Below are 14943 nucleotides of genomic sequence, written 5' to 3'. Positions count from 1 at the left end.
AACCACCAGTCAGCATTTAGCCCCAATTTTATTTGGTTTTCGGAAATTATACTACACATTTGGTTTTATACATTTATTTATTGCTTTATTTTACATAAAAATTGGTATCTAATCTAGACAATAAGATTTTAAGACAACAATAAAGCCTACAGCCCCATGAGTAAAGTTGTGGGAAAAACGGGAACGCTTGTCGGAGCCGAGGCTTGCCTCACACTCATCTCCCACGTGTCCAATAGCTGAGAAACTGAAAAATACTTCGGCAACTTCTTTATCCTCGCTAACAGAGCCGTTTGCACAGCTGACAAAAATTGAGTAGCGTTATATTCATGAGCGGCCATATGGCAACTTGGTGCCGATTTTGGGTAGTCTTCAGGAACGACCAAAGAAATTGGAGGAACGCATGGCAATTGTTTATCATCCAACCAACAAGTCAGCTGAATTGACTTGGAACCAGGCTGCTGGTTTGGATCAAGTGAGACTTTAAATCGCTGATCGAGTCGCGCGATTTCCCCCTGAAGTACATCGGGAATATCGCTGGTGGGCTCTTCCAGTTTCATCTTTTTCAATGGGGGAACCAACCTAAAAAATTGATTATTCGATGAAACGTTAAGACTTGACGCAATTACTTTATTTCTGGCCCAAATAGAGCCTCCAAAGTGGGCCCAAAAGTGCGATGTAGGGTGTGATTTATAACCGAGCTTTGTAAATTATTACTGACTGCCTCCAATAACGGATTGAACACGTGGTGCTCCTTGATGGGCAAATGCCCACTTGTTGATGTTGGAACACTTCCGTCACTCCTCTTAAAGTCAAGCTTCTCCAAAACCACTTCACATTTTTTCAGTGTTTCTAAAGGCATTCGTTGCTGCGGGTTCGACAAAATTTCGAGCAACTTCTTCATTTTGCTCAGCTTTTCCACATCTGTTAACAAAATGAATAGTCAATGAAATTTATCCAACATTTCCGAATGATTGCAACTTTACTATAAAGACTTTAGCCTGCAATGTTTTCTTTTTATATTAAATCAGAATATTTTCAAATAATTTAATGAAAGGTATATTGTTTAAATTTATTATTAAATGAATACATACGTTCGCCATCGTTCCCCATCCTAGCGATCATTTTCCTCAGCGGTTCTATGTACTTGCTCAACTGTCTGACTTTTTCGCGGTAAGCCTGTTCATCCTGCATTCCCATGGGGCTTTGGTTTGGTTGTCCCGGCGTGTTGAGGGAGCTCCCAGGGCTGGGCACCATGCCCACGGACCTTGGGGGCCCTGCCCCCAACATGCCCATTTGCGAGCTGGGCGATGGGGCCAAAGCCGGCGACGCTACCATCTGATTACTGGGCGGAGCCCCACTGAGACCAGCCGGGGACTGGACTGAGGGCGACGGACTTTGGCTCAGGAACTGGTTAGGGGTTGAGTTTCTGGGGAATCCGGTGTTAGGTCCATTCATCATCATAGGGCCTTGCTTATTCGATTGCATCTGGCTTAGCATTTGATTGGGCATTTGGTTGCCCATTGGCCCCATGGAGTTCTGCATAGGGCCCCCCATCTGCATCTGACCGGGCAGTTGGTTGGCCATTTGATTCTGCACGGGGCCTTGCATCTGGTTGCCCATCTGGTTGGGCATTTGTCCAGCCAGTTGGTTGGCCATTTGAGTGTTCATTTGACTCATCTGGTTGCCCAGTTGGTTGGGTAGAGGGCCGCCGTTGGGGCCCATGCCCATGTTGGGTCTCTGTACCATCCCTTGCTGCATGTTGTTCATGGCTTGTCCTGGGCCCCTGTTCAAATTTTGTAGTAAATTTGAGGCTGCAATTTGCTGTTGGGCGCCCATCGGGCCTGGCTGATTGCCACCCATTGTCATCAAAGGGTTTCTCGTGCCTTGAATGGCCAATGTTTGTAATGCGTTTATGGGGTCAGGCACGCCAGGAGCTCCTTGATTTTGGCCTGGGACACCCATTCCAGCGCCCTTTTTGGTGTCTAAAACCCTCAGTGGTAAACACAAACAACTTTAGAACTTGACTTAATTTACTCATTTCGCGGACGTGGAGAATAAGTCGGGCCACGTAGCCCAAATATTCTTCTTTTGTCTTAGCTTTCTGGAAAACATGATTTTCCATTTCAATGCTGTTGCGTGAAGTGTTCATTCCTGACTGACGAATTGCTTCATCACTGTGAATAAAATTATTTAAATTTCTTATAAGCTCCTTTTATCCTTTCGTTAGTTTAACTTACATTTTTGATACAACACTTTGTCTAAAGGCTGGGGTTCTCCAAGAACCATCGTCACCCATTTTTAAAACCTTATCCCAAAACGATTGTTAGGCTTGTTTAAAAAAATCTATTATTTCAAGTAATTTTTTTAAAGAAATATGTACACGTTTTTATCAATTGTAATATTTATAACAAAACAAAACAAGAAATTATTCCACAACCACCAAAATTGACAATTATTGACAGATAGGCGGCTTTTGCCAACAGTTGCATCTAAATTCTAAACCAAAAATTACTAGAAATTGCAATTAGAGGACATGTTGAGAGAAATGTATTGATAGTTGCATAGAACAGCACCTAACAAAATCTAAATTATTTTTTTTACTTTGCTTTTGTATTGAGGTCATTATGATACGATCATTGCGTATCGTAATATTCAACGAAGTGCTATAATAATTACACTAAAAACCAGGGTAATTTAGTTGAATAATGTAGTCAATTGTAATTTTATAACAAAGTTTATTTGAGCAAATTTTAATATGAACTAAATTCTAAATAAACCAGATCTCATTGTATTTTGACTATTCGTTTTGTTGTTGGCCATCCATTGGCCCTGTGCCTTGAATTGTTAAACTTTGCAGTGCATTAACGACGTCAGCTACGTCTGGAGCTGCTCCTTGATTTTGGCCTGGGACACCCATTGCAGCGTCCTTTTTCGAGCCTAAAACCACCAATAATAAACACAAAAAACTTATAGAAATTCAAGTAAATGTGGGCTAATGCTTTAATATGGGCCAATAACAATTCTCGAAAACAAATAATTGAAGAACGTTACAAACGACTATTTTCTAAAAGACACCTAAAAATATTTATTTTATTGATAAAAAAATACTGTAACCATATGTTTAATTTGTAGATTATATCGATATATACTCTTTCAAGCGAAATAGTGAAGACTGACTAATAGTTATTTACCTAATGAGTTTGGAAAGTGCAATTTCCCCATGAGCACTTTGCAGCACGAGCGCAATTCAATTTTTGTCCCAAACTGGACTGTTGTCATGAAATATTACTTATGTATTCTTCACTATTTCGCTTGGAAGAGAATACGTTTTAATTTATCCTGTGGATAAAGTTATCGGGAGTTTAAAAGCGGCCCTTAGTTGATTAATTTCTTGTGACTTGTAAAGTTACACGTCGAGTTTATTTCGGTCGGGAGTTTCAAATATGCGCTAGGTATGTTACCACATCTAAAAGGGGTGAAAAACCTGCTGTGGCCTTTGTTATCTCATAAAAATAACCATATCAAAAAATAAGAGGAAAATTGAAAAAGAAATAAAGACTGAAAAAAGAAACCCAAGAAATAAAAAAACAAAGACTAGTTACAATAAAGTGATTGACAGTGCTAGTGAAGATAGTACACCAGATGCTATAATATATGTAGATAAACAGAAGATAAACGTTTATTATTGTTTTCTTCGTGTCTATAGCCCGTATTTAGTTACTTTCCTCTAACATACCCATTTCGCGGAAAAACAAAATAAGCTGAGCAACGTAGATCAAATATTCTTGTTTTGTCGTGACTTCTTGGAAAATATGATTTTCCATTTCAGTGCTGTTGCGCGTGGTACTAATACCTGACAGACGAACCGCTTTCTCACTGTAATAATTAACATTATTTGAAGTTGTTATTCGATCCTTTTGTCAGTTGAACTTACATTCTTGAAACTATAGCCCGCCTGAAGCCTGGATGTTTCCAACAATCATCGTCAGCTATATTCAAAACTTTAGCCATTGTTTTAGGTATTATATTACGAAAAAACTATGCGAAAAACTATTATCTCAGTACTAGTACGTTACAGGTTATTGCAGTGATTCACAGTGATTAAAGAATGTAATTTTTGTCGCCAGGTTGGCAACATTGACTACTACGAGAACTCGGAGAATTCAGCGTTGCCAACAATTTTTTTATCTCAATCTTTAAGTTACCTGCTTTGCCTGGTATTTTGACTATTTCTTTCATAATTTTGGAACAAATTACGTATTAGTTGTTAACCTCTGTTAAGGTTGAACAATTTTGTTCTAACAATTGTGTGAACCCAAAATTTTAAATTGAATTTTCATGAAAAGTAGTAAACTTAATGGTTTCTTTACAATTAGGTGTTGTTCCTAAGTTGAATCATTCCCTCACAGGTTAATTTGTTCTTCATTTTAATGTTTGTAACCGAATTTAAGCGGGTGAAAAAATCGATTGATTTATTTTTCTTTAAAAAAAAATATCTTTCTGAACGCTTTAGTAATAACATGTATCTTTAACTCGTTAAAACTTTGTAGGAAACGATTATATTTATCACTTTTCTTAAAAACTGAGTTTCAAATTTGTGCATTCCTACGGCCGCTTGGACAGTGTGGCCAAGATAGTCATGGAATTAAATTGCTCGCTACGGTTGTTAATTTTAATAATTTCACCTGACCATTGTCTGTGCCTTTATGAGGGTATAAGGAAAAAATTTCAAAACACATTTGTAAAAAATAATATATTTTAACAATTAATGTAATTTTTACAGACTTCAGTACTACATGTTTAATAACAAACATTCTAAATGCATTGGTAAAAAAAACACGATCAGATCGAAAGATCGCCCAAAGTTAATTTTTTCATATTATGTCCATGCATGAAAAAAATAACTTCTAGCCTTGGAAATTTGACAAGACATCACAATTTATTTCATTCATTCAAGTCGCGTTATAAAAGTAACAAAAACCTAACACGAACATCGCAGACGTTGAATTTTCAACTCTTCACTAACCATCAAAACCGGGAGTTGAAAAAAATAAACACATCTAACAATCACACAAACTTAATATAAGTTTTCGACATTCGGTCAAAATATAGTGGAAGTCTTTGACGCGAAGGCCGCTATTGAATTCACATACTTGGAAAGATGCACTGAACTAAAACTTAACTAGCAATTGTCTTTTCCTAGTAGTGATGGATTCATGATTAAGTGTTTGGTGCGCGCGTTTACATCATTCCGCCCATTCCACCCATACCTCCCATACCACCCATTCCACCGCTTGGAATTGGCGGTTCTTCCTTTGGTATTTCGGTGATTACTGCCTCGGCGGTGGTCAAAAGTGACGCTACACCAGACGCGTCAATAAGGGCTGTGCGCACAACCTGCACATATTTTTAAGTAATCACTGCCCACACGAAAAATAAAAATAATTTACCTTCGTAGGATCAATGATTCCTCTTTCAAACATATTGACATATTCGTTGTTAAGAGCATCGTAACCGTAGTCACCTTGTTGTTGCTCGATTTTGGCAACAACAGTCGCGCCATCTACGCCAGCGTTCTTGGCGATGGTCATGCAAGGTACTTTCAAAGCTCTCTTCACAATTTCGATTCCTGTTGATATAATTACTCGTTTGTTTCGGCTTTATTAAGTTATCACGAAAACTTACCAATAGCTTGGTCATTGTTTCCCGGCTTGAGCCCATCCAAACTGCCGGAGCACCTAAGCAAGGCAGTACCACCTCCAGGAACAATTCCTTCCTCAACAGCTGCTCTAGTCGCATTCAAAGCATCAGTCACTCTGTCTTTTTTCTCGTTAACTTCAACCTCGCTACTGCCTCCCACTTTCAACAAAGCCACTCCTGAAGCCAATCTCGCCAAACGTTCCTGAAGTTTCTCCTTCTCGTATTCAGAAGTGGTGTTTTCAATCTGATCTTTAATTTGCTCAGCGCGTTTAGAGATATCGTCTTTTTTGCCTTTCCCTTTCAAGATAAGTGTATCATCCTTAGTGATGACAATTTCGCCAACTTGGCCGAGATCGGACAGTTGGACGTCTTCAAGTTTGACAATATTGGCTTCGTCTCCAAAAACGATACCTCCAGTGGCGATGGCCATATCTTGGAGGGTGGCTTTGCGGTTGTCGCCAAAACCTGGGGCTTTTACAGCCGCCACTTGAAGACCAATACGCAGTCTGTTGACGACTAGTGTGGTCAAAGCTTCGCCGTCTATGTCTTCAGCAACGATAATTAAGGGTTTCTTTTGCATGTTTGCCAGCTCCAAGGCGGGGACAATGCTTTGAACCGATGAGATTTTCTTTTCGCTGAGGAGGATTAGAGCATCCTGGTATTCCACTTTTGCACCTATTGTTACATTAAACATCAGTCTTAAGCTTTAAAAAAATAATATAAAAATACCGTTTTGAAAAAAAAATATTTTTGTTATTGGTAATCTATTTTGTTATTTAAAGCGTGTATAAATGCAACTTTCAAAAAGTACTCCTCGTGTCAGTTTGTAACTAACGTTACCATTCAAGAAAAGCTTGTAAAAACATAATCAAAGTTCACAACCTTGTAAAATTTTTGTTTTATGAAATAATAACTGTTAAATCATGACAGAGACCAATTTATGTATAAATTAGTATTAACCATCACAATTTAATGCTTTAGCACATGTCCGACACTCAATCAATTACAGAACCCATTGATTGAGCTCTAATATGTGCAGTCACAACTACCATGAACCGTACCTTTTGAGGTATTGACAAAGTATGGGGAAATGTATCCGCGGTCAAACTTGAACCCTTCAATAACTTCAAGCTCATCGTGCAGAGTTTTCCCATCTTTGACCGTAATCACGCCTTCTTTGCCCACCTTCTTCATGGCATCGGCAATTAAATTACCAACCGACTGATCCCCATTAGCCGAAATCGTGGCCACCTGGCATATCTCCTCAGGTGTGGTGACGGGCTTTGAGAGAGTTTTCAACGTTTCCGTGATCTTCTCAACCGCTAGCATTATGCCTTTGCGAATTTCGACTGGATTAGCGCCCTTGCCAAGATTTTCGAAACCCTCTTTAGCAATAGAGCGGGCCAATACTGTAGCAGTAGTGGTTCCGTCCCCTGCCTCCTCGTTGGTGTTGTTGGCAACGTCCTGTACTAAGCGGGCGCCGATGTTCTGGAACTTGTCTTTGAGTTCCACGCCTTTGGCGACGGTGACGCCGTCTTTGGTGATCTTTGGGGAGCCCCACGACTGTTCGATGATCACGTTACGGCCCTGGAATCAATGGGTTAAACGGGCTGTGAGAGGGCCGCTGGATTACCTTAGGGCCCATGGTGACCGCCACAGCGTCTGCAAGAACGTCGACGCCTTGGAGCATCAGGGCCCGGACTTCGGGGCCGAATCGGACGTCTTTGGCGTACCAACGCTGGATTTGGGATAATCTGTTGGCTTTGCTGAGGGCGACTGATCGCATGGTCGACGGTAAACGATACATCTAAAAATTTATTTTAAGGTAATAACTCGAGCTTTGAGAAAACGTTAAATTGACGTTTGAGTAAAAATTTCAAACAAAATGCACAGCTCACTTGAGCCGACATAAAATGGCTGATGTGCGAGTGTGACATAACCTACAATCAATTATGAAATGAAAAACCACATTTTACGATGTTACCCCAGGTTAGCTAATTAACTGAATAAAACTTTAGGTGAATTAGGGTTGAGCCCACAATGCAACACTAATTTTAAAGATTCAACCGACGACTTTTTTGGCACGTGTGCGATTCAAGTGAAGTTAGTCATTTTTGATGAAAATCCACAATTTAATGAATTGTTGTTAATAAAAAAGCCTGAACTAGTCGAAATACTGCAAATTATCTTACCTTGAATGGTCTAACAACAGCACAAACTTAGAAAATAAAAATTATTTGCCGGCTTGTCCGCCTGCGATCACGTTTCTAGAAATTCTAGAAAAGAGATGTCAGTTCCTGATAGTGGGCTGCGTTGTAATTGTCCACCTACAGATGGCGTCTCAATTTCGAAAATTTTTAAAAACGGGACGGAGCTTTCCTGAGTGCATTATTTGAAAGCCTGTTTGTCCTTTGAGTTCTAAATTTTTATATTTTTCTGCAAGACATCTGTTGGTTTATTGAAAAACCAAAACCTAACGTTTATTTTCAAACAGTCTAGAAATTTCTTCTTATCTGAACGCGGCTCAAAGTTCATTACGTAATAAGTAATAACACTATTTTACTAAGTCTTTAACAGAAGAAGGAAGAAGATAAGGGACGCAGTGTAAAATAATCAAAACAATATATCAATAATAAAATAATACTTATTTAACATATCTTACTGGAGATGAAAAAAAACATTGGAAATAAGTTAAATACAAAACTAGTATCTCCCATTTCAGTTCATAGTAGAATTTTGCAACAACGCATTTACATTTTTTCGAGTGAAATGAAGCACAAATCGATTGCTTTTGGATACTTTTACGGTGGACAAAAATTTTACTATTTTTTTATCATTTTACTTTGGATAAAATTACATTTTGCTCTTTTGGACATTTTTACGGTGGACTGGATGAATAAAGCTAATATGTAGATGTCTGATGTGTCGCTGAAAGAAAACCAAGGAGGTTTCGTATATTAAGGAATAGGAGAAATCCTTATGAAATCTATGATGACAAAGAATTTAAAATGCGATTTTTTTCCAAAAAAACAGTATCATTAGGTTATAATGAGTTGATCGGTCATGATTTGGAACCAAAAACTAAAGAGAAAAATCGATAATACTGCCACCAACAAAATTTTGATAACAAAAATAAGCAAACAGGAGTCCATTATATTAATTAAATAGAATCACGCAAAAACATGTTTTTTATTTTATTTATTCTTCTTAATTTAAAAGCCCAGTCTATTACTGAAAAAATATACCTATCCAACTATAAAAATAATAATTATTAATATTAATAATATTTGAATAAATTTGTAGTTACATAATGCATCTCAAAATAGATATACGTTATGTTCTGGAAGTTGTTCTATGAGTTTATTATTATTTCAATTATTGCAATACTCTAACATAAAATGTAATATGTGTATTTACATAATTTATTTTTTAGATTCACTTTTGCACGCAATGTCATAGTTTTTTTTAACTCCTACTAGGTTACCTATAATATACTTTTCTTTTCTAATTTATACTAATTACTAAAATGTAGAATTAAGTAAGTACTATGCCCAAGACGTTTTAATAATAATACACAAAGTTTAACAATACGAAAATAATACACTCCGAATATATGGAAACACTTCAAAAAAACTTATTCAAAAACGTTTTAGCAATTTTTTCATAAAAAAACTGTAAACCCTTGATAATTAAATGACTGAAAACTTTCAAAGAAATATCATATTTTGAGTGTCTACGTTTCCATAGTTGTTAATATCTAGATATTTACAAAAGTACTTATAGTTTAAAATGTAAATAACTATATTCCTACATGCAAGCATTAAAGAATTACTTCTTTAATGTGCATACCTAAAATTAAATGGACGGATTGTTGGACGCAAATTAAGAGATTCAGAAGACTCTTAATTAAAAAAAAAACAAAAAAAATATAAAGTAAAATTAAAGTTAACTAAATACAATAAAACCTAATAAACTAACAATTAAGTGCACAAACGTGATGTTTTTTTTTGTAAACTATTATGTAAAGATAATACCTAATAATTAAGAGAAATAACATAATAAATTTCACACAAAATAAAACAACATAATGATCATCTACCCTCTAGTATCACACATTGACTATTCTACCATACGAGTATATTTATTAACAATTAGTGATGCATACGAGTACAGAACTCTGTCATTGCGTCAAAAAAGTTCAGTTATCCAGGTTGCAATTTTGTATTTTTTAGACAAAGACAGGTTCTACAAATACTTATAGCTGCTCACAAAGGGCGTTAAATGCTATTTATTGGTCACTACACTTCTAAAAAAACTACACCTAATGGAATGCTTTGTATGGATGGAGTTGTAATCACCTAACAAAACTTATTTTAGTGCTAAATGCGGCTAACACTAGGTACGACTACAAAGTAGTTACCACATTTTACGATACAAATTTTTGGATAGATATCGGTGTCCAAAAATTTGGCATGTATATGTGGTGAACTTCTAATACTATTAAAAAAACTAATAAGTACGAATATTAAAGCTTCAACCAACAATAAATCCACATACTTTTATTATTAAAAATTATTAATTTGAGTTAAATACGTAGAGTATTAGGAGTAATAAAATTTATGAAATTATATTAAAACAGTTAAGTAGTATAAAAAACAAGATGTTAGTAATGAATTAGCGCAAGGGAGAAGCTTTTAAATTGCACAGCTTCCCGACTAGTTGTAGATAAAACGTACACAAGTAAAACAATTAGAACGAATTATTTGGATCGTTTTTTTTGTTGGGACTGGAAGACATGGCTGGATTATCATACGCGTAGTCCAAGGTGCTATCTTCTGCCGGCCTTCGACTTATTGAAGTTGTTACCGTAACAGGACTGTGTCCAGAGTGAGTAGATTCTGGAGAAATTTCCAGACGTAAATCAGGTTTTTCGTTTTTAACTTGATTTGATACGGGTGTGGATTTGTTCTGAGCGGAATCAGCCTTCTAAAAAATTGATAAATGATTGTGTCACTTCCATTACTTCGTCTTACTTTAGAAAATAATTTGTTTTTAATTGTTGCTAATGTAATGTTTTTCTTTTTCTTCCATCGGTACATTTGTAGAACCAAAACTGTTGCGAGGATAACTAGCATCAAACATACTAAAGTGAGAGTGACTGTAACCATGTGGGAAAGCTGTTGAACAGTTGCTGAAATTTTTTAAATTAGAATGAAAATGTAAAACGCGTATTACAGTGGCATACCTCGGAGGTTTTGGTCTCCAGTTCCAGTTTCGTCTTTTAGGACATAACGAGAATCGTGAATGTAATCTAAAAATAAAGTGAAACTGAACATGTTATTCAACAACTAAACATTGGATTTATTAATGATGTATTTACAAATTTTTTTACGGAAATAGCAAAGTAATAAATCTGTGAAATCTTTTATAAAATCGCTGAAATAATTATAGACGTAAAACTTTATCGCAGTACGCTTTTTATCAATATTATTGGAAATAGTTTCCTAATGAATGAATAATTGGGTATGCTATGAAAATAATCTTTAAGAAACAATACTGACTGATAACCTTGAAATTTCCCCAAAGTCTGAATAACACATACTTTACATTACTTTACATCTCGGTTTACCAACATCATAGACCAAAGTTTTTAAAATTAATAAATGAGGCATCTTAGCAAAAATTTGAAATGATATCATTTTGTTTTTATGTTAAATTATTTTACGCAAAATATTTAGAAACAAACAAATTCTAATATAGCCACACAGAGACGTATGGGTATGGTGACTATATGAAATCAGTTGATTTTAATAAAAAACAATAATCAGTTTTTTAATTAGCATACGCGTTGTACGTGTAGTCATAAAATATGAAATGCTAATGAGTACCTACTGCTAAGTACTACTTTGGGTATGCAAAAACTGATTACATTCCAAATTGATGATGAATAATAAAAATTAATAATGAAAACGGTTAATAATTAACTTCCTAAGTATTAAATTATAAAGTGTAGACAATTTTTCAAGTGACTGGGTACAGATGAGACAAATTTTTTCCCTCTTTTTTTACACTAATCAATACATATTCATTTCCTACCTTACACAATTACGAATTAAGTTTTCATTCGCTAAAAGTAGGACATTTTAATTAAAAAACTAAGCTGCAAGTGGGAGATAATTCTTACAATTTAAAGCATATAAAGCTTGCGTAAATAGTAGACAACATTTTATTTATTTGATTTAAAAAACAGGATTTACAAATTGATGCCTCAAGAAAAAACAGAACTGCGTAATTTATAAATTAAATATAAATCGAAAATAGCATTCTTGATGCATATAGCAATGTTTCTTATTTTTGTTTTGTTTGTAACAAATAATGTTTTCTTTAATACTTTTTCCTTATTCGTGAGTTTTTATAATATTTTTTATAATAATTTGTACTATAGTGAAGAGGAAATAAAATTACAACTAATTTATTTGTACATGCTTAATCAATGAATCAGTCGTATTTTTGTTTGTAATGATGATGAGAGTTGGACAGCCTGAGGCAAGGTATATTGTTTAAATCAGTTAAGGATTTACAGCGACCAAATAGCACAATTTTTAAGAACGATGGATGAGTTATTAAGCCCCTCAAAAAGTAGTTTCATTTTTTTTATTCAGTGATTCAGTGTGGTAACAATAAAGCTTAAATCGCTCCAAAGCACTGAAATAAGCTTTAGATGCCAACAAAATTTGACAGTAGCAATTAAGTTGTTAATTATTTCTGTGATCGATTGGAATTATTGCAGAACAACTGACAAGCAACATGTGATTTAAGGCATTTGAACATTAGCTATTTCAGTACGAAAATAAAAAATACTGTTCGGATATATTGTTTTTTCAATTTTAATATTATTTTAAAGGGGCTGTTCACTATCGTTGAATAACTGCAACTCCAATTACTTCCGCAAGTTCCCTAGTTTCCACATTAAATTTATGCGACTATTGTAAAAACCACTCTAAATTAAACACATTATGCAATAGTTTTTATTTTTTTTTAGTTAAATTTTTCAAAATGTTAATAATCTTGAGATACAATTGGCGGTATTTGATTCTATCCAGGCTTTTTTAAATTTCAATTAGCCAGCTTCATTTTCGTATGCACAGGCTAGTAGATATTCGGATTCCAGACTATGATAAAAAATACAATACTTTCTCAGCTTATAGTTAGAACAAGTTAAATATTTTCACAAGAGAACCCAAAATAGCAAAATTGCTGTTACTTTAATTTTTTCCTTGATATTTTCTTATAACAAGCGTTTCAACAAAAGTATTTAAAAAGTATTTAACATTAGAGGTCGTTTATGACCGTGCCAGAAAGTTTGTGAAACGAGGCGGAACTAAGTCAATCATATGTTATAAATACCATAAACGGACGTGTATTTGTTAATTTTTGTTGCGGTGATTTTTTTTTCGCTTTGACTTGAATATGGAAGTCATATACAATGTTCTTTCCAGTTTTTTAATCCAAAATATTTTCAGATTAAATTTTTATTTAGTGGCGAATATAAGATGCGCATATTATTAAAAAAATAAAATTTCACTTTTGCAGTAATTCCTTTCATTAGCTTTTTATTTCATGCAATTTCGAGTGTTCTGTTGACTCCGTTCGATTTTAATGAATAATTATTACTTAATCTAACTGCAATATTGCATAGGTAATTAAATTACCGACGTGCTGGTACCTTGTTAGGAAAACAATCGCAATTTAAGGTGTGATAAAAACTTTCTAGAAGAAATATTCCAGTAAGCTACCGGATTTCGCTATTTTTCTTGAATATTATCAGTTTCCAAAGAGTAAACTTATTTATCTTAAAGGCAATAATTTAGGAAAACACCGTGATATTTGGTAAAGACGTCAAACAAATTTACCTTGACATTTTTTCACGCATTCCGTTTCATCAAAATTGTGCGTGGATTTATCGCAGATTTTTGAACACGGTTCACAGGCTTTCGTATAGCTGGTGCAGTATTCGTCCCTTTTGCATTTTTTTTGGCCACAGGAAGTTTCGCCGAGTGTAATTTCACTTTGGACAAACGTAAAACTGTACGATATTATGAACAACAAAACAACAGTATCACTACACTTTTTCATTTTTATTGCTTTGGAAGCACCAATTTTTGTACTTTTTGGAAAAGTGATGTTACCGAACTTGTTTTTGGCGGGATTTTGATATCACATTGTTAAAAAAAAAGTGTTTGGGGATTTCACACGTTGGTTTTAAGCCATTTTGATGGCGATGCAACAGGTGTATACTGAATGGTTGACTGACTAACTTTGCCTTACCTACCTGTGTGAGTCATTGTTCTCTTATGTAGTTATGTCGGATTTGTACACCTTGTGATAAGGGGACATAAGGGTCATGCTGATTGCTATGCTGGGGAACAGGTTCTTGCGTTCCCCATGTTCGTTGTGACTTTCTGGCGTGGCGAAAGTCTACTCAAATACTCTAAATTGCTGATCCAGAGAAGCTATAGTCATTTTCATTTACTATTTGTTATTCGAAATTAGTCAAATCATTGTTTGAACAAACGTGGCATCCAAAACCTCACGCAGCAAGCAGTAAGCGTGATAAACTTTATACAAAATAATTGTTTTAAACAATTACGCGCCATCTTTTGATAAATATAATAAAACTTTGCAGATTGCTTTAGTCGTACATTAGTTTTCTGCTAATATTTTGTTGTGTTTAGTTGTTTTTGAAATTAAATAATGTCTCTGGTTTTTATTTTATTATTATACAACTGGTTGTAGCTAAATGTAACAAATGTAGTGAACTTATTTAATAGTTTAGTTGACTTTATTTGTCAAAGCACCGCCGAAAGATTTTTAAACTTAGATTTTCACCGTTAAAAAAGTTCAGAAGTATAATAGCTCTATCGATTTTATTCGGGCCTACGTAATATAACTTTAGTGATGAAATTCAAGTCTACAAAACCTCAAACTTTTTTTAAATCACATTTCATGGAAATAAACGCTGAGCTAAATGGACACTCTTTCATATCACTTGCTTAGAGAATTTTCCGAGGAATTTTCTATGAAATATTGCAACATAGTAACTGCTTTTTATACTCCTTTACGAAGTATTTCTTTTATTAAAAATATCAATTTCAGTGTTGCGATCAAGACGAGTTATTTATGTGCTATAAAAGTGCTCCTATAGTTAGTTTAAAACGAAATTAAATACAACTTTTTTTAAGT

The 14943-nt window shown here is 34.8% G+C and overlaps 4 protein-coding genes across 4 annotated transcripts; all 4 read right to left on the bottom strand.

Annotated features, from left to right (window-relative positions):
* Positions 1–58: 58 nt before the first annotated feature.
* LOC660173 (mediator of RNA polymerase II transcription subunit 15) lies at positions 59–2478 on the bottom strand. The gene is made up of 5 exons (XM_008195040.3): positions 2238–2478; positions 2035–2174; positions 1092–1982; positions 627–921; positions 59–579 (listed from the first exon to the last, which is right to left on the bottom strand). Exons 1-5 carry the CDS (start codon positions 2294–2296, stop codon positions 147–149), a joined length of 1818 nt encoding a protein of 605 aa, XP_008193262.1. The 5' UTR covers positions 2297–2478; the 3' UTR covers positions 59–146.
* Positions 2479–2715: 237 nt separating this feature from the next.
* Positions 2716–4132, bottom strand: LOC103312990 (mediator of RNA polymerase II transcription subunit 15). The gene is made up of 3 exons (XM_008195042.3): positions 3935–4132; positions 3737–3876; positions 2716–2937 (listed from the first exon to the last, which is right to left on the bottom strand). Exons 1-3 carry the CDS (start codon positions 4009–4011, stop codon positions 2798–2800), a joined length of 357 nt encoding a protein of 118 aa, XP_008193264.1. The 5' UTR covers positions 4012–4132; the 3' UTR covers positions 2716–2797.
* A 606-nt stretch (positions 4133–4738) lies between these two features.
* Positions 4739–8028, bottom strand: LOC660294 (heat shock protein 60A). Its single transcript, XM_966537.5, has 6 exons — positions 7893–8028; positions 7334–7507; positions 6762–7287; positions 5686–6375; positions 5451–5629; positions 4739–5397 (listed from the first exon to the last, which is right to left on the bottom strand). Exons 2-6 carry the CDS (start codon positions 7505–7507, stop codon positions 5242–5244), a joined length of 1725 nt encoding a protein of 574 aa, XP_971630.1. The 5' UTR covers positions 7893–8028; the 3' UTR covers positions 4739–5241.
* Positions 8029–9738: 1710 nt separating this feature from the next.
* On the bottom strand, positions 9739–14010 carry grnd (grindelwald). The gene is made up of 4 exons (XM_971248.4): positions 13614–14010; positions 10946–11011; positions 10734–10891; positions 9739–10686 (listed from the first exon to the last, which is right to left on the bottom strand). Exons 1-4 carry the CDS (start codon positions 13834–13836, stop codon positions 10450–10452), a joined length of 684 nt encoding a protein of 227 aa, XP_976341.1. The 5' UTR covers positions 13837–14010; the 3' UTR covers positions 9739–10449.
* Between the last annotated feature and the right edge of the window lie 933 nt (positions 14011–14943).

This window comes from Tribolium castaneum, chromosome 5 (genome assembly GCF_031307605.1).
Source record: "Tribolium castaneum strain GA2 chromosome 5, icTriCast1.1, whole genome shotgun sequence".
In the NCBI taxonomy this organism is placed as follows: Eukaryota; Metazoa; Arthropoda; class Insecta; order Coleoptera; family Tenebrionidae; genus Tribolium; species Tribolium castaneum.
Note: the sequence above shows the minus strand (reverse complement) of the source record. Positions and strands in the feature narration are given on the sequence as shown.

Bases quoted from the DNA above. Each gene is read 5' to 3' on its own strand.
- LOC660173 (XM_008195040.3), bottom strand. From the start codon at position 2,296: ATGGGTGACGATGGTTCTTGGAGAACCCCAGCCTTTAGACAAAGTGTT. The intron at 922-1,091 runs GTATGTATTCAT...TTTTGTTAACAG, and splicing joins GATGGGGAACGATGGCGAAC to ATGTGGAAAAGCTGAGCAAA. The intron at 580-626 runs GTAATTGCGTCA...TCAATTTTTTAG, and splicing joins CTATTTGGGCCAGAAATAAA to GTTGGTTCCCCCATTGAAAA.
- grnd (XM_971248.4), bottom strand. From the start codon at position 13,836: ATGAAAAAGTGTAGTGATACTGTTGTTTTGTTGTTCATAATATCGTAC. The intron at 11,012-13,613 runs GTAAATTTGTTT...CTTTATTTTTAG, and splicing joins ATGCGTGAAAAAATGTCAAG to ATTACATTCACGATTCTCGT. The intron at 10,892-10,945 runs GTATGCCACTGT...AAAAAATTTCAG, and splicing joins TGGAGACCAAAACCTCCGAG to CAACTGTTCAACAGCTTTCC.
- LOC660294 (XM_966537.5), bottom strand. From the start codon at position 7,507: ATGTATCGTTTACCGTCGACCATGCGATCAGTCGCCCTCAGCAAAGCC. The intron at 5,630-5,685 runs GTAAGTTTTCGT...TTATATCAACAG, and splicing joins AAACAATGACCAAGCTATTG to GAATCGAAATTGTGAAGAGA. The intron at 5,398-5,450 runs GTAAATTATTTT...AAATATGTGCAG, and splicing joins GAATCATTGATCCTACGAAG to GTTGTGCGCACAGCCCTTAT.
- LOC103312990 (XM_008195042.3), bottom strand. From the start codon at position 4,011: ATGGCTAAAGTTTTGAATATAGCTGACGATGATTGTTGGAAACATCCA. The intron at 3,877-3,934 runs GTAAGTTCAACT...TAATTATTACAG, and splicing joins CGGGCTATAGTTTCAAGAAT to TGAGAAAGCGGTTCGTCTGT. The intron at 2,938-3,736 runs GTATGTTAGAGG...TGGTGGTTTTAG, and splicing joins TTTGTTTTTCCGCGAAATGG to GCTCGAAAAAGGACGCTGCA.